Below are 26,356 nucleotides of genomic sequence, written 5' to 3' on the forward strand. Positions count from 1 at the left end.
AATATCTTGGAAAGGAGGATAAAGTTAAGCTTCTTGACCTGCACGACATTGATATCTAGTCGAAATTTTTTGGAAACTACAACAGAGGACAATCAATAGTTAGAAAGGGTTTTTCTTACTTAAAAAAGAAAAAAGAAAAAGGAATATGATATGCCAAGAATGTATTGATCCCTTGTGATGAATTAACCAATTAATTAGCCAAGTTAATTAATTAATTCAATTAGCATGCAATATGTGTGGTAGCACAAACAAATCACCAACTAAGTTAAAATGCAACGGAAAATAAATTGACACAGTGATTTGTTTACGAATGGGGAAAACTTACACGGCAAAAACCCTACCGTGTGATTTTAAGATCACCACTCCCGACAATCCACCATTATCACAACAAACGGTTACAAGTAAAGAAATCTCAGTACCTTATACCAACCTATAGTTGAACACTTATCCCAGTGTCTAATTGGACTTGTTCTATAGTGAGAATCTCCCATTTCAATGCATGGCTCCCAGTACGTGACTAACTAATTCGATGCATGGATCCTAGTACGCAGCTTACACACCAACTTGAGAAGGATGTTGGCTGCAAATTTTTTCAGTTTATCAACACGATGACAATCATGAAACTCCTTGGTTACAAAACCCTATGGTGTACAAACACAACAGCTTCTTGAAAAAGAAGATAAGTTAGGGCATATGTCTCCGATTCACAATATGCTTGTGAAAAACTTTTGCATTGATGTGCATCAATTGTGATGACCCTTAAAACAATCCTTATATATGTTTAGGGTTGTAAGATAAGAAAGCTCAAGCATCTATACACAGATTGGAGTGAAATCAGATTTAAAAAACTGATTTTCTTAAATCTTGATAGATAGCTTATCCATCAAGCAACTATCAAGCATCGGGCTTAAACAACCTTTTAAAACTCGATAGATACTAGCTTTCGAGTTTTAAAATCCAGCACTTGTTCACTTGATTCTTGGACAGACTTGTATGGCTTTAACACTTGAACTTGAAATCTTGTTCCTTGAAGTATTAAACACATCCTAGATCTATCTAATTACAAGTAAAGTGCGTTTTGTCAAAGGATTAGTCAATTCTATATTGACATATGTTCCTAACATGATTCACATATATTCTAACAGAATAAATAAATTATAGTCACTATTCGGTGTTGTTCAAATATACAAGTAAATTACGGGAAGGGAACAAGTTGCTATAGGATTGGGAGTTGGAAGAAGGAGGTACTGACCTATTTGGCGGGGTGAGGTCGGGCAAGTCAACTCTCCATTTAGCCAATTGCTGCTCACCTTCACAAATTCCCCTACCAAGTTCTTATTGGAATCGGGGAAGCAGGATATCAGCCGGACCATGGTGCTTCGGGTTTGAAGGTAGTACCCGAGGTCTAAACTCCCTCGAATGGAGTACATGAAGTTAATATCCTGATGGGTAAGGCTCAGACCATACAAACGGTTGAGATGCCTCACATAGTTCACTACCCTATAAAAGTTAGGTAAGCACTGGTCGAGGCTTAAATTGTAGGAACTAAGAGTCCTAAGTAATAAGGGATTTATTGGGAACCTAACCCCTCCCTCTAAAATAGACATTAAGGGGAAGAATACTATGTGTGGACGCCTTTGGTCTTCTATGTCACCCTCATCATAGTATGAGATTTCTACATATCAAGGGATGTTAAACCTAGCCTTGAATGATGCCACATTCTCCTTAGTTTTTAAAAGATAAGCAAAAGGCATATTGTCGAAATATAAGTTGAGATGGGAAAAGGAAGAGAGACTTACAGAATTTTTTCTTGAGGAGGAGGGAGTAAGGTCTCTTAAGGAAGATGAGGGCTCGAGAATGGAGGAAAGATGACAGCACTAAAGTAAACAAAAAATGAAGGGAAAGAGAAAAGAGAAGAATACAATGGTCGTGGAAGAGTATTTATAGAGGCAGGAGAGCCTTTAATGGTAATTGTTGCATGGCAATAAATGCGTGCCATCATTACGTGTCATGTGCACTTTGATAAATGAAGTGTCAGATCATCTAGGTCGTTGGATGTGCCAAGTCCTACCATGTCTTTTCAGATGGGGCAGGCTGTCCAATCCATCGTATTAAAAGATGGTCCGTTGGACTTCTCAAGATGCAAACGCTCCACTCCTGGGAACTAAACGAGAGCCAACACACCAACCATGAGACAGTTGAACCCCGATCCTATCCCTACTTCGTAAGAATAGGATCGTGGGGGCTATTGTGGGTGAACTGGGCTTGATGAACCAGACCGATCGTCGAGGCAAAGCCTAACATGAAGCCCAAGGCCCATTAGGTAGTGTGGGCTCGATACAAAATGGAGAGGTAACCCTAGGGCTTCATCACATTGGGCCCGATCACTGGCCGGGTACTGGGAATTAGTGCGACCCTCCCCGAGGGGTCCTTTGGAAGAAGGGGGTCTGAATTGATCACAAAGGGGGTTTGTACGCGATCTCTAAGAGTTTGGTAACCGAGATTTAACGATTCTGAAAGAAATCCACTCCCGAGCACTATCCAGCGTCTAGAGCAAGTTCCAAGGGAATCCTCTGAATTTGTGAGGATCCCTTGGGATTCTAGGAGATATGGGAATATGTGAGTGAGTGGGAATAAAAATGATGGCCACTCCACTCATGGAGGGCTGTAAAAGGAGGTCTAAGCAATGGTTATAGGGGGTGGAAAAAATAGAGAGGGAGGGAGGAATGTAAGAGAGAAAGAAAAATCACTGGGAAACCAAGAGAAAGTAAGGAAGAGAGTGAGAGATAAAAGCTTGGTAAAGACAGACCAGGCTAAGGTTGAAGTCCCATTTGTAGGATTGAGTTAAAGCCCACTTATAAATAAGTTGAAGGACCAAGTATGAGCGCAAGAACTGTATTTGGTGCCCATATATATATATATATATATGTATGTATGTATGTATGTATATATGTAAGTGCTCAAAATGTTAAAAGCCCAAGCCACTAAGAACAGTAGTGCCTTATCCTTTGGATCAAGCCCAAACAATAAAATTTCTTTAGAGAGTGAGAAAACAAACTTCAAAAACAGTTCTAAGTCAAAAGTTAGCTTATGGCCAAAATTCCCTAACTAATTGACAAACGTAACTAGAGTGAAAATTATAAGTAAAGCTCTCCTCTGATTGGTCCAAGGATAAGTTCTTTAGAAATGTCTAGTTCAAATTTACACCTATTAGGACATATGTGGATATTGTTAGAGACATATGTTACGTAAATTGGCTAATCCTTTGACAAAACGCATTTTACTTGTAATTAGGTAGATCTAGGATGAGTTTAATACTTCAAGGAACAAGAGTTCAAGTCTAGTATTGAAACCATGCAAATCTGTCCAAGAAACAGGTGAAGAAGCGCTGTTCATTAAAGCTTGACAGATAATATCTATCGAGGTTTAATGCTTATACTTGACAGCTGCTCGACAGAAACAGTATCTTTCGAGAATTATGAAATTCAGATTTTCAGATCTGTTTTCATGCATATCCAAGTGTATTTGTATAGGGTTTCTTTTCTCACAACCCTAGACATATATAAGGATTATTTTAAGGGCCATCAAAGGTGATGCAAAGTGATGCAAAGGTTGTTGCAATTGTTGTTACAATGCATATTGTGACCAGAGACATTCTTGCCCTAGTTCATCATATTCTTTATAGAAACTATTGCGCCTTTGTGCTAAGGGTTTTGTAACCAAGAAGTTTCTTGATCTTCATCGTTTAGATGAGCTGGAAAACTTTACAGCCAACATCTTTCTTAAGTTGGTGTGTTAGTCACGTACTTGGATCCATGCATCGATTGGTTAGTCATGTACTTGGAACCGTGCATTGAAAGGAGAGATTGTCATTACATTACAAGTCCAATTGTGTATTGAGGTAAGAGTTCAACTGTAAGTTGGTATTAGGTACTGAGATTTCTTTTACTTGTAACCGCTTGTTTTGATAATAGTGGATTCTCTTGAGTGGTGATCTTAAATTTACCCAGTAGGGTTTTGCCTCGATGGTTTTTCCCATTCGTAAACAAATCACCAGTGTTAAATTTAATTTCCGCTACATTTAGTTTAATTGGTGATTTGTTGTGCTACCACGTTTATTGCATGTAATTGAACCTAATTAATTCACTTAGCTAATTAATTGGTTAATTCACTAAAGGGGTCAATACATTCTTGGCCTATTAACACTAGATAATACATTGTTCACTTTCCTATTTTTCTCCCCTTTTTCGTAAGAAGCGCCCTCTTTTGGGAGGTTGCTTCCCCTTTTAGATCTCTCCTCCATCCATCATAGACGTCCACTTGTACGCCTTAAAACATTCTTAGGATACTTGTCCCATCACAGCTCTACAAATGGTGGTTGAAGGAGTTGCTAACTGTGAAATCTCTATTCTGGTGTCATTTCCATATTAATACAACTGATATGATTGGTGTGAAGCATTCAATGTGGAGGTGGGAGGTATATCCTTTAGGAAACTTCCTACCACGTCCCTTTCTCCTTCCACGGTTCCTCCTTCTCTTCCCAAGTCTTTGTAAGATACTAAATACTCTGTTTCTGTTTCCATCCTCTAGCAGGTGGTTTCTTCGGATCCTACGCATCTCCTCGGGCTAGCTTATACAAGCTTTTCCTTAGTCTAATCCTCTATGCTCCTTGGACCCCCCACAATATAGATGTTGATTGATAAAATTGTAAAGTACAAAGTTTATTTATAAAATTGGTTGTAGCCTTAGGCTACAACATTACTCAATAAAATAAATATTAATATATATTTTGAAAATTTAACCGTTGAATTGTATGTTTTTTACACTCTTAATATACATGTCAAAATTTGTATCAGTCGGATATTATTTACTTTATGATTTATAAGCTTATATTTTATGCATAATTTTAAAATACAAAAACTTGCATTCTAAACAATTTATTAATGACATAACTATTGATTTTTAATTTTCTAGAAATTTTGCAAATATGAAAAATATAAAAAGAAGATTTCATCCAATGGTGAATTTATTAAAATTCATTTCCAATAAAAAAAATATTGAATAATATTGTAACCTAAAGTTACAATTAATTTTATAACTAAACTTTGTCCAATTGTAAATCAAGATTCACAATCCAAATTGGGATTTTAATAAGATCTTATGAGTTTAAGATTCTACTTAAAATCTAAATCTTTTCGAGTTTTAAATTGTAAAATTTTAATATCTGGATTTTGATGGCATTACACCATTCAATGACATACTAAAGAAAGAACAAGTTTACTGGAGCATATTTGAACCAAATTAATCATCATTAGGAAAAAAAAAAAAAAAAAACCCCTGAAGTTTGTTCAGTGATGGATCTACAGACTACAAGTACGTTTGGTCTCGCACACCAACAATGAATTTGACAATTGCATAAATGAACCATTAATGATGATGCTCGTTCACTCTTCTTCTTTTTCTTTTCTTTTTTTAATTTGAGATGATTGACATCAAATTATCAACGTTCCTGTATGTAGATAAGTTAATTTATTATGGTAAGATCACGATAGCCTTTCCATAGATAGTACAGCGAATTTAATATATAAATAAATAAAAATAAAATACTATTTTAGTCTCTAAATTTTATTAAAAATTTATTTTTCATCTCTAATATTTTTTAAAAAAAAATTTATTTTTCCTCTCTAAACTATTGAAAAGTTCATTTTTTATACATAGATTATTGAATATATATTACTTTATATTTTTGAAATTTACCAAAAGTTTTTTTTTTTTGTATTTAAACTATTGAAAAGAAAAATTTATCCTTGTTTTGTCTCTAAAAAAAAAAAAAAAGAAGAAGACATTTGGTCACATGATTAGAGAGACATTTGGTTTTCTACTAGCTCTTTCTAGAGCTTTTCTTTCTCTCATATTTGTAGGTAAGGTAACGCTTTAACGGATGTTTTGGCTAAGCAAGCAAGGTCTTTTTTTCCTTTTTTTAGTTTAGATGAAGTTTGTTCTACCAGACTTTTATAATTGTTATTTGATTGATTTTCAAGCATTTCAATAAATTGGGCCTCCTTGGCCTGTTTCTCAAAAAAATTAAAAAAATAAATAAATAAAGACTTTTTACAAAGTTTAAAGATGAAAAAAGAATTTTTTTAAATTTAAGGATAAAAAACAAATTTTTAGTACGGTTTAAAGACAAAAAAATAACTAACTTAATCTATTATGCTCATATCTATTGAAAAAATAACAAGTCCTTAAGCACAATAAGATGCACAGAAAAAGGCAAAGTTTTATGGGCATGTATTTACTGTTTATATTTAATGGAAATACTTAAAATATTCTTATAAACAAGTTCAATTTAGATTGATAGCTCTTTTGATTTAAAAATAAATAAAAACGATGAGTAAGGATGCCCAGTGTATGTACTAGCAAACCAGAGAGCGTTAAGCAATTTGTGCAGGATAAACGTGAATGACAGTTGGCCCAAATGATTTTGGGTAGTAGGGCTGGTTTGTAGCACGTTTATTGAGATTTGGGCTGATTGGTCTGGCCCAGTCCAGTAGGGACCGCTGCTCAAAGGATTTGTAGGATAAAAAAAAAAGCCCTCATGATTCAGACTTCAGAGTATCCATAGCTTTTTTTTTTTTTTTGAGGGGGGCTGAAAGTATCCATAGCTTGTAAGAATAAAATATAACTCATTCTGATATTGACCTATGGTCCAAAAGAGACAGTATTTGCCCTTGCTTTTTTTTTTTTTTTCTTCTTCTGGAAATAAAAAAATAAAACCTAGCAATTGAATTTTTTTGGGGTGGGGGGGGGGGGGGGGGGGTGTTGTGGAGGCTAAAAAACTGTATTAATATGGGAGCTATTAGGTGTTGTGGAGTAATTTACAGTGTTAAGTTGTCAAAAGATAATCAAATTGTCAATAAAGTAGTGGAGTAGGTACACGGAAAATGGTAAAATATATTTAAACTTTTTTTTTGAATAACATTAATTTTTTAGTATTATTATTAAGAAAAAAAAAAAGGGTTTGGGTGGGTATTGTTTCCGCACCACTTAAACTCTCGTATTGTGTTACGATGTGAGACCACTTGAGCCCTAATGGGTTTTGTCCTTACTCAAACTCAATTTTTAGACTTATAGGTGTGATGAGTCATAAGGGCTTCCTACCACTAAACCACCTCTCAAAATGGTAAATAGTGCACTAATTTATTAATGAAAACCGATACAGAGGTTTGAGGAAGAAAGATTATCTAGTTGACTACTTCATCATCCAATAAAGTTAAGAAAGAGAATGAGATTGAGAAAATGAAAATTCTACCCTGGCAAATAGACATAGAAGGCCAAAGAGCAATATCATGAGTCAAAAAGTTAGCTTCTCTAACAACATAATTTTTAGATCAAAAGGAAACAGAAATAATAAAGTTCAAATATTTACAATAATAGAAGCTACAAACAATGGGGAAAAATGAAGGAGAAGGCAATAGGATTAATACCATTTAAAGTATTGCCTTCCGAAATGAAACTGCTAAAACCCTCACAGAGCATTCTTAACCACAACAAAAAGGGTTGCTTTAGCTTCTGCCCCATTAAGAGTCACATGTGTCAGTACCAAAAAAAAAAAAAAAAAAAACCATAAGTATAAAATTTTAGTTTTATGGTTGCGACAAACAGATGAAAGAAGAATATGAGATTGCTACATCAAAATATACTTTCATAGAATAAGCCCCTGCAAGAGGAGGATTGCAAAGGACTTGTCTAGATTCTAGAAGTTCTGACATACATATACAAGAAACAAAAGAAAATGTGTTCAGAAAACACCATTGGACCACATTAGAGGCAAAAGGGCAAACTCCAAGAAACAAGAATAAAAGAAAAACAATATTGCAACTCTATCTAGCAAATGTTTAGAAAATGTTTTCAGTTTTGAGCTAAACCATTTGCTTAGTAAAACAGGCTGTTGTTTGGTTGTTTTAAGTTTCATTTCTAGACTGAGGTTCTCAAGCATTAACCGAAGGAAATTCCGGCTTTTGTTTTTTTTTTTTTTGGCCTTAGTCATTTTCTACCAAATACATTCATGCAAGATACTAATCATATATATTATACTCAACCTCGAAAAGACTATGATTTATAAAATCTATAATCTATAACTTATTGTGGTTGAATAGTGAATACAGTTGTACTTTGTACAATTCTTGGACTAACATAGTTGAATGAGAAGCATACGCTTTAAGTGTTTTGGGTTCAAACTTCAAACAAAGCATATCCATTCACCACCAAACGACCCAGCAAACAGACAAGACTATAACAACACAGGCTCAACAAAGCGAAACACATACGGCCCTTCACACTTTCCAAAAGGCCCAAACATACTCTGAAAAGAGACTGAGAGACTCCTTTTACAACCAAACACTTAAACATTACAGTCCAAAAACTAGTCGACCCAATAAAACATTGCATTAGTTTTTTTAGTTATATCCAAGAAAAAAAAAATCCTATATCCTTTTACCTCGTTTTGACCGATTTTTATTCACTGTTTTTCACCACTCGGAGTCACTCTTCACTTTAGTCTTGTCCCCTTTGTCCTGTTCGGCTGTTCTCATCTGTATAAATCTTCAGTCCGTTGTGTTGCCACAACTTTACGCCGGTGGTGCGTACTGTATAAATCTGCGGACCCCTACTCGTTTTTCTTCTTCTTCTTCTTCAGCTTCATTTTGCTTTGGATAGTTACACACTTATAGAGTTATAGTTATACTATATACGCCCCAGAGTTTCTTTTATCTCAACGGTAAGTTGTCTTTCTTTCTTTTTTTTGTTTCTAGTAGTTCTTGATTTCACTTCTGTTAGTAATTATTCTTTGTGGTTTTCAAATCTGTGAAATTTTTTTTTTTGGGCTAGATTTGGGGTTGAGAAAATGTAGGGGAGAGACAAGAAAAGAAGTAAAGATTGAGTTTTTGAAATTGTTTTGGGCTTAAGCTTACTGAATTGTCCACTCAAGTGAGCTTAAACTGAATTTTTTAGTTTAAATTTGAAATCTTGTTTTTCTTTTCCTTCTGCTTTCTCGGCAACCAAAAGAGGGTTAAGTTAATAAGTTTAGCATTTGGGGGTATGGGTTGTTTTTTGGTGCTGATTCTTAGTTCTTGTATGAGATTAAGCTTGAGAATTTGGTAGTTTTTGTGTCATTTTTTTTTTTTTTTCATACTTTTCACATTTGCCGTTCTGATTCTTTAACGAAGTTGACTTTTGGGTCTTTTTCTTTTCTAGAATTTGATGCAGCATGAAAGTGCTCAATAGTTAGTCAATGCTGTAACTAAAGTGTGATTTGATTATTTGGCTGTGGTTTCTGACTTTCTAATTTTGGTTATGCGTTTAATTTTGTTACAGGAATTTATTTAGATTTTTTTTTTTTTTTTGTAGGTTTAGCTTTGTAGTGTATGCACTTTAATGGGGGGTGAGAGGGTGGGTGAGTCTTGGTTTGGTAGTTTGAGGTGGATTTCGCGGAAGAGTTCGTCGGACACTAACAAGGGGGCGATTGAAATTTTGGCATATGAAGTTGCTAGCTTGATGTTAAAGGTGGTTAATTTATGGCATTCTTTGAATGACAAGGAGGTTCCTATGTTGAGGGAAGATATTGTGAACTTGGTTGGGCTTCAAAAGCTGATATCCGAAGATGATGATTACTTGATGGAACTTGCATTGAATGAGATAATTGAGAATTTCATATTTCTGGCAAGGTCTGTGGCCAGGTTTGGGAAGAAGTGTAGAGATCCTGTGTACCACCGTTTTGAACAATTTGTTAATGACCCAATTCAGAATAGTTTTCAATGGGTAGGCTGGGAATATAAATGGCAGAAGATGGAGAGGAAAGTAAAAAAAATGGAGAGATTTGTTGCTGCCATGTCACAATTGTCACAAGAGCTTGAGGTGCTGGCAGATCTTGAACAAACTCTAAGGAGAATGCAGAATTCTGAGTCAAATCAGATAAAAGTGCTCGAGTTTCAGCAGAAGGTAATCTGTCAGCGTCAGGAAGTGAGAAATCTGAGGGACATGTCTCCATGGAATAGAACTTATGATTACATTGTCCGGCTTCTGGTGCGATCACTTTTTACAATACTAGAGAGGATAAAACATGTCTTTGGAACTTGCCCAGTGTCATGTATAGACGGAAGCATTGATTCTCAGCTTAGGAATATCGAATTTTTTCCTCGTTGCCGTTCCTCTTCTGGTCTTGTGCACTATTCCAATCATCCATCTGAGAATAATCCATTTGGGTTCTACTCAGGACCCATTGAGAGGCCAGTTTCAAAGCCAGGAAATGCTGACAAGAGTAGAAGAAAGGACAAGCAACGACAAGATCGTCATCAGTCATCAACCATATGTGGAAACCACCTGAATATGGAAACCAAACGGTTAGGTCATATTGGGCCTTTCATAGGGTGCATGGTTGGTGGAAACGAATCTCCTTTTCTGTCAAGCTGCAAGCCCACTGGTGGTGGTTCTATGAGGTTGACTGGAGTTCGTATGAAGAATGGTTACAAAACAGATAACAAAAATATGGAATCTGTCTCTTGCAGTGACAGGATCTATTGTAAATTATCCTTTGTCAACTCTAAGTGTAAGTTGTGGATTGCACCTCCATCCACTCTTGGCCATGCTGCTTTAGCTCTCCACTATGCAAATGTGATTATATTGATTGAAAAACTAATTTTGTCACCTCACTTAATTGGCCTTGACACAAGAGATGACCTGTACGATATGTTACCCACAACTATAAGAAAGGCTCTGAGGGCGAGGCTAAAGTCCTATACCAAAACCATGGCTTCAACAGTCTATGATGCTGCCCTAGCAGCAGAGTGGAGTCTGGCACTAGTGCGGATATTGGATTGGCTTGCTCCACTTGCTCATAATATGGTAAGGTGGCATTCTGAGCGGAATTTTGAGAAGCAGCAAGCATATTGCAGAACAAATGTGCTACTGGTCCAGACCCTTTACTTTGCAAATCAAGCTAAAACTGAAGCTGCGATTACCGAACTTCTTGTAGGCCTGAACTATATATGCAGGATTGGTAGAGAAGTTAATGACAAAGACTTGCATGAGTCTTCTGGCAGCAGTGCTTGTAGTGATAATATGTTGAAAAGTGATGGCATTGCTTATGATGTTTTATGAACTACATCAGACTTCTTGTAGTTGTTGTAAAATGTACATGATTGGTATGGAGCAGTGTTCTGTTCAAATGGGATGCGGTACCAGACAGCGCTTCCCGGAGATTACAGTTATTTTTCAGAGCAGCAAAGGCATTCCTCAATTATTGAGGTATTGTTCTGAGCTTCCGATTAACTTACTGTTTTTCCTGCATTGGAGCTTGTTTTGCTAATTGAGTTCATCTATAGGGATTTAGAGATTCTTTTATTTGTGTCTACATTATATAGTGGATGATTTGCCATTTCCATGTAAAGCATATTCAGTATTGTAATTTGTAACATCAAGCTCCCATGGTCTCAGGGAAGGCATCTTTAAATCGCTCTTTTAACATGTTTGTGATGTTAACATAATGTCTGTTGAATGGAAGGAGAGCTTTCCTCTGCTTTGTAACTCACCTCCCGTCCTCCCTTTTTTTCTCACGATTCTTCCTTTGCATGATAACAGAATCAAGATTTTTCCTCTATTCCTTATGAGCAATGTTATTGATAATACAAATTTTACTATATAGACTTACAAGTTACAAATTGATGTGTAACCAATCACAAAAATAATTAAAATATTCATTTATTATATTGTTGAAGTGGGCACCAATTACATTTCTTGTCATGTTAGTTTATAAACATTTTGCAGTAAAATAGCATTCCTCCTCTCGTGTTGCGGATCTTTATTTTGATTCTGATGTGGCTGCACAGCTTTACTTTGCATGACATGTTTGGTGACACAACTGTCTTCTGAAGCCATAGATCAACTCAAAGTTCACTCTGCTAGTAAGGCTCCCTTATCTGATATCTGCTTCATTGAAGGCAATGGCTCCTCCCTAAAATCCCTGTTCTTTCCGAATGTATAGATTTACCTGAACTTGTTTGTTTCTGGGCTTTGGGTTTCCCCATGAAGTTGTGCCTTTTGTGGAAGTAGTGCTGGAAAAGCAGGATGTTACTGTTTGTCTTCTTTCACCACATCATTATTGTTTTGTTAACAATTTGCTAGAAAGGCTTCCATTTGTATTGCTGCTTGTAGATTTTGTCTTAGAAAGAAGGATAACTGAAGCATAAGCACATTCAATATTGACCTGATCAACACAACCAATTATATTTCTTATATTTTGGTGGATGACAATTTTGAAATTTCAGCCATCATGATGATGACAAACTGTGAGCGGCCTAAAATTATTGTTTTGATCGTCAATACTGAACAAAATAAAATAGATGATGGTAGCCATTCACTTCTTTTTTCTTTTAACATGTATGTGGAGGACTCTTGGAGCGCTTGATTCTTCCCTCAAGTGTATGATTTCTTTATTCCATTCACACTAGGTAATTAGTGGAAGAAATCTCGTGGGGGCGATTCCAATATATTGGTTAGAAGTTTTGAAATTAGGGTCTCATGAGCCTTAGAAACAACTAGTACCACATTTGCCTTTTTATGTTATCCTTACATTCTTGCAATATTTAAAAGAAGACAAATGCAAGCTAGCAAAAAAGATAAAACGAGTACGTCGCTATCGTGCCTATCTCAGTTACATAGCTTTACACAAAGTAACTTCTTTATTTTTACATGAACTAGCACTTTACTTTTTGAAAAGGGTTTAGAATCAGTGTAAGACCAGGTTTTCATTCAGACAAAATATTACGGTAAAATTAAAATAAGTTTAGTTAATCTAGGTTTTTTTGAATTTTTGTGAAAGAGTGTCACAGATAACTATTTTAAATTTTTAATAATTAATCAATGCACTATATGGCGAAAACATTTTGCAGGATGTGACACTCATGGTAAGCTGATAGATGATAAAAAATGGGATTTCTTTTAGAATTTTTGGGCAAGACTTAAGTATAGTATTTAGATGCTCTTTCTTAGGTCCTCTTAAGATTCTTTCATGTGGATTTTCTCTTATGAGATGAAAGTATATTTTTTAATTAAATACTCACATGGCTAAATCTTAAGAATAAACAGTCATAGAGCTTGAAACTTTGGCTATATCGAAGGCTTTACAGTTTGATATTGATCTGAGTTTGGAAGATGTCACCCCTGAGGGAGTTTCAGAGATTGCAATGAACACTTTGAATGCAGATTTGCAGTCTTTGGAATCCTTTGGTTTACTTAGTCGTGATGTTAAATGTTTTGCAAGTTTATTTCATTGTATTAGGTTTTCACATATTCGTAGAGAAGGATTGTTGTATTCTCACATTAAGAGAAACGACAATGGAGTTGCTTATAGTCTGGCTAAAAATGCATTATACATACCAGATTTTCAAGTATGGATGAAAGATGTCCAATCTCATATTGGTTCAATTTTACAATTGGATGTAGTTGAATTTTATTAATAAAATCCATCAGTTTTTTTCTCAAAAAAAAAAAAAAAAAAAAAAAAACAAAAACAAAAACAGTATTTAAGGTACTGTACCTAAGTTTTGTCAGTATCATTTTAAGGAAGTTTTAATACCACTTTTATGAGAAATATAAAAAGCAATAAAAAAATCAATGGAATTTTTCTTTTTCCATAAAATGTTTCTAAAAATATTTTCTAATCTAAAGCCCTGCATTCGTTAACTTAACCTTTCATTTAAAGTAAACCATTTTAGTAATTTTAATTGATATAATATGTTTATTATACTGCACCATATCAATATATATAAAAGCAGAGACCTTATACACTAACCTTATACGGGAGTGAATGAGGTCTTACCAAGTGGCGCTCTAATTTTACATTTAGCTTTTTTTTTTACCTCTTTCAATAAGCTTTACCATATCAATATGTGCTGTGATGATCTCAAGCATTTTCACTTTTTCAGCTTTCTATTAAAAAGTGAGAATATACAATTTGGCCAATTCGCCAATATTTCATACTTTTTCTTTTTTAATGAAGTTTCATACTTTTCTCACAATCCATAATTTTGAGAAAAGTTTGTGTTTTAGAAATTTTCTTAGCACAATCCTTTAGACAGTCCAATTATTTTTTCAAAGAAGACCTTTCTTTTGAAGAAATTGTATTAATGCAATCCTTCTATGTACAACTCTTTCTTCTTCCTTTTCCCTTCCCTTACTTTTTCCTCTCTTCTTTCTTTTTCATCTCCCTTACAACCAAACAGGATTTTAGTTTCCAAATTCAGCTAATAAAAAAAAAGTTTTGAGTATATTAATAAAAAGAGTCTGAATTTGGTAAGAATGGGATGTAAAATTTATATTTTACACCATCCAATAAGAGATCTCACATAAGCTTTTTACTTAAAATTCAGTATATAATACCACAATTAATAACATCTTAATAAACTCCCAATTTGGTTGAATTTTTAGATGACTATTATGATTGATTGAGTGTGGTTGTGCTTATTCTTTAATACGTGATAAGATGACGTGGCATATTGGGATTGAAGGGTGTAAAACTTAGATTTTAAACCACATCCTTATAGAATTTAATCTTTAATAAAAATATGTAAAAACCATGTTTGATTACCGTTTTAGTCTTTAACACTTGTACTAAGTATCAAAATGGTTTTTAACATCTTAAACGTGTCAATTTTGTTTCTAAACTTTTGGTATTGTGTCAAAATAATCCTTATTATTAAGTGGTACATGAAAAGAATTGATTTATCTAACATTAATATCAAAATAATATTTTTATGCCATCTAAGCTATCCTTCGAATTATCATGTGTCCTTAATTAGAAAATAAAATAAAATATTTGAAAATATATTAATTGCATCTCCATAAGTAAATGAGATGTCATTTTATTAGCAGAAATTGAAAATTTCTTTTCTTTCCTTTTCCTTTGCTTTCTCAGCAACCAAATGGGGTTTAAGTCTTGACTTTTTAGTTAAAGTTCTCATGAACATCATCTAAAAAACATACTATTTACCAAATTTTAAAATTAAAATTAAAAAAAAAAAAAAGCCAAATGTCAATTTTTTACATTATCATTTTTTTTTTTTAAGAAGTTAAAGTTATTACCAATTATATTATAAAAATCTTGTAAACTAACATGGTAATGAATATAATTAGTGTCATGTCAACAAGGTAATAAATCAATTTCCTAATTATTTTTCTATTTTGTGTTTAAAAATTGATACATCCATTTAATAAAAGTAGTGTGTAACCCTTCGCATCTGCATATGTACATTTAAAAACAATTACAATTATACATATGATTTAGAATCTAATTGAATTTAGACTCTTCAGTTTTTGTACCAAATAATTCACTTGCTACAAAAATTAAAAAATTAGATGGGACACATGGTGCAAAATTGAACTCCAATTAAAATTCAATTTAGAATCTAATTGAATTTAGAGTCTTTGATTTTTGCACCTAATAATTCACTTGACACACAAATTTAAAAATTAGATAAAGACACATGACGCAAAATTAGACTCCAATACATAAACGTATAGCAACCTACCATTACTTTATTTCAAACTAGCTTGTAACCTTATGCATATGCATGGATACATTTAAAGATATACAATAATATGCATAATATAATTCCTATATATATATATATATATATGTGGGGACCGGCCCAAAATAATAGGCTGGCTGGGCTCTAGGCCTGTTCGAGGACGCAGCCCATCCGAGAAGTCAGCGGGGCCCAAGCAATCCTTATTCAGGCCCACTGGGGCAAAGAGAACATGTCTGAGGAGTAATTTCTCCTCGGATACTGCAAAATCCAGAGCAAAGGTACATCCAATCCACTATAGTCCATCTTCCGAATACGTAAAAAGGAAGGAAACTTGAAATATCTCAACAAAGGCTGCCACCACCACATTAAATGCATTACAACTACTCTCATGGCCGCATTAATGAGGAGAAGACCCCTGAACAGTACTACCTTGACTACCGCAACTCACAAAGAACTGAGAGAGGTGTCTGATGGGACAGGTGCTCAAGTGGGGGTTTGGATGATCAACAAGTGTAAAACCCAGATGATTGGAAAGGGCCTATATTATATGTAAAAGTCCCCCAAGAGAAGGAGACGAAAAAAAGGAAAGAAGACTGGAGAGAAGTCTTACGGCATTGATCTGTATCTATTAATCAAGTTTTTAGCTCTATCATGACCGGGTGACCTTTCCACACAATAGCATTTCGTTCTTGTTCGTGTGTACCCTTAACCCATGCAACAACCCGTTTAAACTTACTTACACCGAGTTCTTTAACCCATACTCTACAAGAATTCATTGTGTTGGGCTTTTTGGACCCAGGCTTGTGACAGCAAGAACTTGGTTACTAAATTGTGCCCCTACAATATATAATTTAAATACTATTGATAGTCATTTTTATATTTTGTTAACTCTTTAAAAAAATTTGTAAGGATATTATTAGGTATAAAATGTAAATTGTCAATGTTTATTTATTTATTTATTATTGTGAAGTACCTTTTTTTTTTTTTTTTTTTTTTATGATTCATTTATTCTACACTCTTTATGTTTTTGTACGTAATAACTTATTTGGATGAATATTTATGATGTGGCTCCACATTTGATTATAAAATTCTTTAAGAATAAATAATTTAGGACACGTGACGCAAAATTAGAACTCTAATTTGGAATTCTAATTTGAGTTTCTCTCAGTTTCACATATATATATATATATATATATATTACATATTGTTCATGAAATCACAGTTCCATATATGGCCCTTTTTAGGAGCCACTATCTCATCAAAAATACAATCTCGTAAAAAAAAAAAAAATAAAAAGGTTAGTATATTGCAATGTTTTTGGAATGGCGAGTCCATCGGTATTTGGAATCATTTTTTATTTTATTTTTTTTAAAAAAAACCTTAAATTGGACACATGGCGCAAAAGTAGACAATAATTGGAATCCAATTTAGAATTTAATTGGATTTTCTCTCAGTTTTGACTTTAATTATATATATAGACTGTTTATTGGCCCGTGCGTTGCACGATTTTTTTTTGGTATGATTTTTTTTGGTGAATATTATGACTGGAGAACATTTTTTTGGGAAAAAAACTTTTTTCATTTTTGTGTAGTGATTTTAAAAAATACAATGAAGAGTTTTATGATCAAATTTGTTAATTTTATGAAATACATTTATATAAAATAAAACTCATGAAATGCATAAGATATATGTAAAGGTATAATTCATGACTACGCAAGAAAGTTATTGTATTTTTTTAATTTCTATTTGCTAGATCACATTTCTTAAATAAACTGAACAACCATTTCATCACTCCGTTATGCACATAATGATTGGAATGTTGTTAGTTAGTACATGATTGCTTGATAAACAATATTGAGTAAAAACTATTTTAATTCTATTTAAAAATTATTCTTGAAATTTTCATTTTCATGTCCATTTTTTAATCTAATAGATTTAATTTTTCACGTTAGTTTAATTGAATAGTATTGTGTTTATACATTTTTTTAACTACAATTGATAATTCACAAAATGAGTAAACAACTTATTGAGTATTGTAAAAGATACAAATATGAACATTAACATGAGCATGAACATGAAGGGAGATTTCTATTCATTTTCTTGAAAAAAAAAATTACATACAAAAATTCCAAACTTTATTAGGTAAAGAAGAATTAAGTTATAGATAGCAAATTCAATAAACCAAAAATTGCATGGTCATTTGATTAATTGAACTGCCTCAGTTACAGGTTCATCTTATTCCAATAATTTCATATACGTATTTTATCTAGCATAAAGCATCAGAATGCAAGGCCAACCATTCTTAAATTCTTATTAATTGGGTTCCAAGGTGGTGGTAGTTATTATAAAAAATTTATCAGTGTAGAAAAGTAGTGAATAGTGATTATATTTAGAATTCTTATGTAAATCCTTGTGTTCTAGATGGTATTGTTTGTATGAAAATTCCCATATCTAACAAAATCAACAAACATGCATCTGTGCTTATTCACATGTAAAGTTGAGAGAGTGGAAATGTGAATGACCTCTCTTATAGATGAATATATGGTAATTAAACTAGAGGGAAATGCAGTATGTGATAGAAGATTGTCTATTAAAATGAGAATAAATGTAATTAGATCAAAAGGGATGTATTGATCTGTGCAATGAATGCATGCATGCTCTCTTTTTGTTCGTTTTCTCTTTCTTTTTCTTTTTTTTTTCTTTGGGGGTGGGGTTGTTGAGCTTAATGAAATCTGACTTTCTTTGTTTTTATTTCTGGTCTACATTTGAAAATTCTTAATACCATTCAGTCACAAAATCTATGATTGTGTCTTATCAATGTTTTAAGTTTCATTATGTTCCAAATGATGTGTACGATTGCATCTTGGACCTTTAATGAGTTCTCTATAATCAGCCTTCTTATTTCAAAACTTTGTTACTTAAAAGTCATTGTTTTGCCATGTTTTGACTATAGTATGAACCAATAGGAAGCAAGCACTCACATCACCCTTGACTTTTATGGTTACGTCTTTGTTATATTGAATTGTATGTTAAAATATGGTATATATGGGAATACATTAGGCTTATTATGGTAATCTAACAATGGCTATGAATAAAATGTATCATCTATCTATTATTACACTTATGTTCTAGTAACTCTTACTTAGGCTGCTGATTGGTTTTCTTTTCCCTTGAACGTCATTTCAATTGATCTGTTCCAGGGTGAACAATGCTAATTATATTCCTATGTAGGAGGTGTCTTCTTCTCATTGACCATATGGCTCTTGGATCTTTTTTTGATGCTCATGGGGGGTTTTGGTTTTATTGATTCTTTTGTGATCTTCTTTGGTTGAGGTTCTTTTGGTGTTTCATTTTCGTCCCACTGATGATGAGGTTATTACTTCTTAACTCAGTTGTTACTTTGCCAAAATATTCAACGCCTTGGTCCCATGTTACTGCTTAGTGACAAGAACTCTTAGATCCAAGGCTTCAGTGATCTCAACCATGGGAACATGTTTGAGGATCAACTGGCCATTGAAGTGCAACTCTCATCAATTATGTCTTTTTGTGATGCTCTCTACATGAGAAGAGGGTCATGAAAATTACTTCTTTGATTTGTTCATGCATGTCTAACTTGTTCACCTACCGCAGAACATTGCATTTTTTTTTTTTAAAAAAAATCTTCTTGCAGCTATAATTTCATGACATAAAAAGGGTTCAATCTGTTTTTTCCACAAATTTTCTCTATTTGGTTAACTTAGTAATATGCGCATCTAGAAAAAAGTTCACATGTACCATGACATCGGGCACGTATATGCGTGCAAGCATGTTTTTTAGCTTGTTTCATCCTCTTGCTAAGGTCTTATTGTCAATTTTCATATAGTTTCCTTAAAAGAAAGGTTTTGTAAAATTTTCTTAACGCTTATACATAGACTTGACAGCTAAATTGGCATGCTTAGCAAGTAATTTATATTTTGACTTCCAATTAAAAAACTTTAATTAAGTTAAGAAGAAAGGGTCTATAATCCTCACTATGTCATCAATGCTGACGCTTGGCTGGTCCAATTGTTAAGTTGATAGCATGCCTTCTATCTTTTATATTTTTCATTCTAATTCAATGTTTCTTTTATGTCATTTTCGATAACATGTCTTGTTGTCATATTACTGCAAGAGAGAAGAGAGGAGTGGTGGTGGTCCTTTTTTGGTGGCTTTTGCAGTCATGATTTCCCAGTTATTACTAGGGCAATCATAATTTGTATCATTGTCTTTCTATCTTCATCTGTTAATATCTAAGTTATATGGGAAAGCAACAATACTTGGTTGTCATGTTGTCCATATCTGTGACTATATCCAAGAGTTGGATGGCACTAAGTGTAAAGTCCAAACTCTACCCCTATTGTTTTTTCCTATCACATTCAATCTGTTGTTAGAATAATGTGGCCCAACATAATATATATGATGCCTCTATTATTAACAAATAAATATTCAGTCTCTTGTGAAATTATGCAATATTTTTATGATGTAAGATATTGATATATTGAAATAGGTCTACTTGATTTAGTAGACTAAGATTATGAATGCATTCATTGTAGTCCTTGACTTGACCATATCCATCATGATGTAGCCTATTCTGATAGGTACATTGTTGGACCATGATGGAAGGGAGGTGCAAGTTAAAATTGCTCAGACTATGGAAGACAATAAGGGCTAGTCTTTCGATGGTTAGTGCATAATAATCTCGGAAGTCCTTCCATAATGAGATTCATGCACGTTGAGTGTTGGCTTTAATAAATCTATCGTGTCAATACCAGTAACTTGAACTCCTATTAAAGGTGTTGTCATTATAGTAGTTCTGGATATGAACGATAGATGAATCCATGTATTAGCATGGAGTTACAAAAGTAATATCACATTAATAAACTTCTTCATTAATGAATCTAATTAATAAAGTTGTTTATTAACAAATGTAACATTTCTGTTACATGAAGTGTTATTACGATAGGAAGGATTTTATGGCTGGTCATGTCCTTTCTGACTATTATAAATATTGTCAAGGCCACACTTGCAAGGGGGTGTGAAAGAGAAAATAAAGCTCTTGTTAATCCTGACCAGCTGGGGAGAGCATCCTGATTGCTTGTGAGGTCCTTGAATAACATAATCTAGTATGTAAATTTCTCACATCTTATTGTTGATTTTTATTACATATGCACATGATATAATTGTTAATTGATAGATGTATTATATTTGTTTCTCTTGAATTATTACTTTTTAAGTATAATTCCAACATCTGTAACATTGCTGTCAAAAATCTTGAAGCTCCCATACTGAATGCATAGATTTTTTTTTTTTTTGGTTATAAGAAAATGTCCATTAAATGCAGTTTAATTTTCTAGGATGAATTGGAAGTAAAAAAGGGTTAGTGGTGGGGAAACATTAGAAAGTGCCATTTCATTAGCTACAAGGTTGTTGGCAGGTTTTATCAATTTCTAACATTTCGCAAACCTGACCAACATCAAGCTCCTATCTATTTCTATATATTTTATGAACAAAGACTAAGTTGCATCAGATCTATTGGACTTAGCATATTCAATTAGACAGAGTAGGATATCCTATCCTTATAGGTCTGACCTTTAGCCGCGGTTATAAAAACGCGGCTATAGACCTACATGGGTTATAGTTGCGTTTTTGGGGTCTATAGCCGCATTTATGTGTGTGCATATATATATATATATATATATAATAAAAAAAAGACTACCAAACTTAAAGCATAGTATTTATTGTTGCGACGCTTTTGTTGAACCACATCAGTGTATTTTGGTCCACTTCAGTCCTATTTGATCCACTGCGGTCCATTTTGGTCACTTTTGTCATTTTTAGTCCACTTCCGTCTAATTTAGTCAATTCAGTCCACTGCAGCCATTTGCTCCACTTCCGGTCCATTTGTTCCATATCTCTCTCTCTCTCTCTCTCTCTGAGAGAGAAAAGAGTGCCTCTATGAATTATAAAGTCCTAGCTATAAGATCCAAATTTGTTAAGCTAAAATTTCATGCTTTTAAAGTGTTTAACAAATAGATGCTATAAATTAATTTACATTTTTTTTTCACCTTACGTTGAAGACTTGGCTTTTGTTTATTTTTGTGTATTCTATTTGCAATAGGAAGTATAAGATATAAAAATTGATTTCTGGCGTACGTTATGAGTGAGAGAGAGAGAGAGAGAGAGAGAGAGGACATTTCCAACTTAACTTGATAAAATCAAACGAGTGTAGACAGAAATACAACTTTCATCATATATATAGTTATGATTTTTCAGTTTTTCACCATTCACACTGCAACACAAACAACTAATATAAGAAAAATGCGGGTAGCTAGCTTGCTGCGATTTTTCAGCCCAAACAACCTGTTTAACACATCATCTACTTGTGAACACGGTCACGTTGGTATGGAATTGGTATAGCCTTCAATGGGACAGCTTTCTTGAGTGTTATTCCCATCCTTTCGGTCATGTCCATCTCCTCAGGCTTAAGCCCATCTGCCAAAACCCAATCAAACGAGTGCAAGAGAGTCCCTAGAGCCAGTGGAAGCACACGAGAGGCAAGTGGCATAGCTGGACACATTCGTCTCCCAGATCCAAAGGGTATGAACTCAAAATGGTGCCCCCTGTAATCCATCATATTTGGTTCCATGAACCTCTCTGGCTTGAAAACCAAAGGCTCATCCCACGTCTTGGGGTCTCGTCCAATTGCCCAAACATTGACTAGGATTTGTGTTTCTTTTGGAATATTATAGCCTAGCATCTTGCAAGAGTCCATGGCCATGTGTGGTACTAGGAAAGGGAGAGGTGGGTGTAGCCTTAGTGTTTCCTTTATGACAGCTTTGAGGTATGGGAGGTTTTCAATGTCATTCTCTTGGAGCTTCTTATCAGGATCTATGGTGCTTCTCAGCTCAGCTTGGACTTTCTTCAAGGTTTCAGGGTTGTGGAAGAGCTCTGCCATTGCCCACTCCAGAGTGCTTGTCGTTGTGTCAGTCCCCGCAGTGAACATCTCCTGAAAACGTAGTAATTTTAATTAGTATTTTGTGCATGTCTGCTTGTATGAGTGGTTATGAAGTGTGTTTTTTTTGGGTGAGGTTTAGGTTCAATGCATGTAGTGCACTAGATCTGTTAAGATTGTGGCATATATTTAAAAGTGGATACGTGTTATAATCTCTACAGATTTAGTGCAACTGAACACTAAATTCAAATCTTACCTTTTTTTTCTCATGTTTTGATATTCCTATCTGTTGTTAGTCTCTTCTTGGGACTTGTGGTTGCATCTCAAGTACTTTGGGTTGTGTGAATTTTGTAATTGTGCTGGTTTTCAACTTGTGTTTTAATAAAAGTTTACTTGATTAAAAAAAAAAAAAAAAACAAACAAACAAACAAACAAGCAAAAGCCCTTAATTGGATCTCCAACTAGCATCCGAGTATGAAAACCCTTGCCACATGCCCTAAAAATTCTACATATATTCTCATAGTTAGGGATGGCCAAAATGACTTGCACATCATGACTGGTCTTAATCTATTTCGTCCTATGCAAATTTTCCATATCTCAAAAAGGTGACTAGGCGTTGGCAGAGATAGGGATTGGTTTTGCTCCCCTGTCTCAACTTACCCCATCCCACCTCATGCCAAATGTTTTTTTTTTTTTTTTTAATTTTTATTTCACTTATTTCTTTATTTAGTACTCTCATAGTTAAAGCACTCACAGCAGTGGTGCTAAATAGCTATATTGCTATTTTTAAGCACCATTAATCACAAAAGAAGAGCACAGCAGTGGAGCTATAAGCAAAATTTTTTGCTTCTCAGCTACAATGCACATCTAAAGATAGATGTGCACTGTAGCTTAAGGTAAATTTTTTTTTTTCTTCCTCCTCCTTCCCCATTTCTACCCGTTGCTCCTCTCCTCCTTTGCCATTTTTATTTCTTTCTCCTCCTTCTCCACTTGCCGCCGACCCAAGCCCTTGCCCAACACCGATCGCCTCAAACCCATGCCGCCATCCGCCTCAGACCCACGCCGCCGATCGCCTCCGACCTCATGGATCGAAGTGGCTTCCCTCACCTCCACTCCGCCATTGGGTTGTGGTTGTGCTCCAGTGTGCATTGGTATCAGGGTTGAGATCGGTGTGTGGTTTCGACGTTTGGGTAACTGGATTTGGATTTGGTGGGTTTCGGCGTTTGGGTTGCTATATTTCAGGGGTCACGGTGGAGATGGTGGTGGTGGTGGGTCGTATCGGCGTGGGTTCGATTTGTGGTTTGTGGCTATGGGTTTGTTTTGTGCTGCTGTGTTGGCGGTGGTTGTGCCATGTTTTGTGGTGCTGTGGGTTTGTTTTGTGCTGCTGTGTTGGCGGTGATTGTGCCATGTTTTGTGGTGCCGTGGGTTTGTTTGTTTGTTTTTTTTTTTTCCCTGGTGGTGGTGGTGGTGGTTGTGGCTGTGGCTGTGGTTGTGGCTGATGGAAGAGTGGTTGTGGTTGGTGCTGTGGATGTTTTTTTGGGTAGTGGAATATATTATTTTATTGTAGTGGTTATATTATTTTATTGTGATGTTTATATTATTTTATTGTGTTAAAAGCTAAAATAGATCCACTGCTGCAGCATGTGTGTAGGTAAAATAGATAAAGTAACTTTTGGTGGAGCTAAAAAGCTAAATTTTAGGATGCTCTTATAATCTTTCTTTATATTTTATTTATATCTTATTAAAGTTGAAGCAATTTCATTAGAATTAGTAAACATTTCCAACCCGCCCCAAAGTCAATAACCTAGATACGTACTCAATATTTGTAGCTATTACATGGAAATTAGATCTTACAAAAGATTATGAAAATGATATCTTAAGTTAGAAATAATATAAATTTCTTTAACTATTAAATTGAAATTAGAAAAAAAAATAAATAAATAAGAAGACTTACGAAGACTATGACGTTGATGGTTCTTGCAGAAAAACTTGAGGGCTCTTCCACACCATCACCATGAAACTCCAAAAGCACATCTAGGTAGTCCTTATTCCTCTTCTCTTCTGTAATTCCACATTCCATGCCTTCCATCCTCTCTTTGACAAACACTCCCGCGATCTCAAAGGAGCTTTCGACATGGAATTGGGTCTTCCTCCTTAAACCTTGTGGATCAAACCACCTTAGAATTGGCAAGTAATCAGCCAAGTTCGGCTTCCCAGCATACTCCGTCACCTTGCCTGCATGGTAGAAAAACTTTGCCCCTCTCTCCGATTTGTGATCCAACAAATCTTTTGAAAACATAAGATTTCCTATAAGATTGAAACCCATCAAGAAGAAGAACCTCCCAACGTCGATGGCTTTGGTACCAGATGCACTAGCTTCTTCCATGAAGAGTACCATGTGATCGATGCACCTCCCACGTACACCTGTTGGAAGGTATAAAAAATATATACTAGTATATATAAACAATAAATTATACAGTTCTATGTAGCCAAATGTTATCCGTTGTAGCATTTTCATATTAATTAATTAAAATGAATAAAAATTGGCAAGTTCAAAACCCAAAAGTAAACATTCATGGTACATTTCAAGTAACCAACCTAAAAAGACAAAAATACAGTACATGATCATATGAACAACTAGCATAATGGTTAAAAAATATAAACAGATGAATATATAACACTCTACATATCAGATTAAGTGATTAATTAGTATACCACCTCGCATGGCTTCAAGGCGGCGTGCCACGAAAAACTCGGTGGTGCAAAGGCGACGCAACATACGCCAGTGAGGTCCATATTGAGCCATAATGAGAGAGCCCTCATTACCATAGTCCCCTTTCATGGCCTCGTAAATCTTCCTGCCGGCAAGAACCACGTCGTGATTCTTGAACATCTCACGAGCCACTTCATCGGACGAGATCACCACCGTGCTCATTGACCCTAGCCAAAATGTCATGATAGGACCGTGCTCACGAGCCAGCTTTGTAAATGACTCGTGGGGTGACCAACCCAGTTGGAAAATGTTTCCAACCACTGGCCAACATTTAGGCCCCGGTGGAAGCTGACCTATCTCCTCTAATCTGCGGTGTCTCCGCTCTCTTATTAGCACTATCGATGCAATCCATAGCACTAGAGCTATGACTAATCCCAGAGCTAATTGCTCCATATTTTTTTTTTTAGTTTGGTTGGTGGATATACTGGGTTGAAACTAGCTAGGTTGGTGGTTTTTTTTTATAGCAGTTCTACCTAGGGTCGGCTCAAGGCCTAGGCAAGTTAGGCCTAGGCCTGAGGCCCCACCAAAAAACAAAATTTTCTTTGAAAAAAAATCTCCACTTTTTATAGTTAAAAAACCTAAATTTTTATAAAATTATATATATATTTTAAAGGTTGTACATTTTTTTTATTAGTGATGTACAAATTTTACTATTGGCTTACAAATTGCCATGTTATTAATCACAAAAAACGTGATATAAACATTTATTAGTTAAATTGATGAAGTTCATCAATGAGAAACAATATTACATTATATTTTGAACATTTTATAATGCTTTTAATTAGCGCATTTTTCTTTTTCATTTCTATTAAGACTCTCAAAGTACGAGACCAATAGAACTTTAATTCAATTGAAACCCTAAAATATTTCAAAAAAATATTGCAAATGTGTTAAATCATCAATTATAGATTAATCTCCCCTAATAGTTTGAGACTTTGATTTTTGTAAACTAATATCCTACAAAACCGTACACCAAATAATATCTATCTCTCTCTCTCTAAATCAAAATAAAAAATAAAAAATTAGATT

General features: G+C 34.5%; 2 protein-coding genes across 4 annotated transcripts; one reads left to right on the forward strand and one right to left on the reverse strand.

The window, feature by feature from the left end:
* The first annotated feature begins 8,485 nt into the window (after window positions 1-8,485).
* Window positions 8,486-12,291, forward strand: LOC115953794. Of its 3 annotated transcripts, none has more exons than XR_004083783.1 (3): window positions 8,486-8,779; window positions 9,409-11,304; window positions 11,886-12,291. XR_004083783.1 is itself a non-coding variant. In XM_031071590.1 (2 exons), exon 2 carries the CDS (start codon window positions 9,436-9,438, stop codon window positions 11,155-11,157), a length of 1,722 nt encoding a protein of 573 aa, XP_030927450.1. In that variant the 5' UTR covers window positions 8,486-8,779; window positions 9,409-9,435; the 3' UTR covers window positions 11,158-11,503. The 3 variants fall into 3 exon arrangements, 1 of the variants encoding a protein (XP_030927450.1); XR_004083784.1 differs by having other exon boundaries at window positions 11,824-11,900; XM_031071590.1 differs by lacking the exon at window positions 11,886-12,291 and having other exon boundaries at window positions 9,409-11,503.
* A 9,669-nt stretch (window positions 12,292-21,960) lies between these two features.
* On the reverse strand, window positions 21,961-25,720 carry LOC115954036 (iridoid oxidase-like). Its single transcript, XM_031071890.1, has 3 exons — window positions 25,273-25,720; window positions 24,509-24,978; window positions 21,961-22,608 (listed from the first exon to the last, which is right to left on the reverse strand). The coding sequence occupies exons 1-3, from the start codon at window positions 25,718-25,720 to the stop codon at window positions 21,979-21,981; spliced, it is 1,548 nt and encodes a 515-aa protein (XP_030927750.1). The 3' UTR covers window positions 21,961-21,978.
* Window positions 25,721-26,356: the final 636 nt, after the last annotated feature.

The sequence above is a fragment of the Quercus lobata genome, chromosome 7, assembly GCF_001633185.2.
Source record: "Quercus lobata isolate SW786 chromosome 7, ValleyOak3.0 Primary Assembly, whole genome shotgun sequence".
Classification (NCBI taxonomy): domain Eukaryota; kingdom Viridiplantae; phylum Streptophyta; class Magnoliopsida; order Fagales; family Fagaceae; genus Quercus; species Quercus lobata.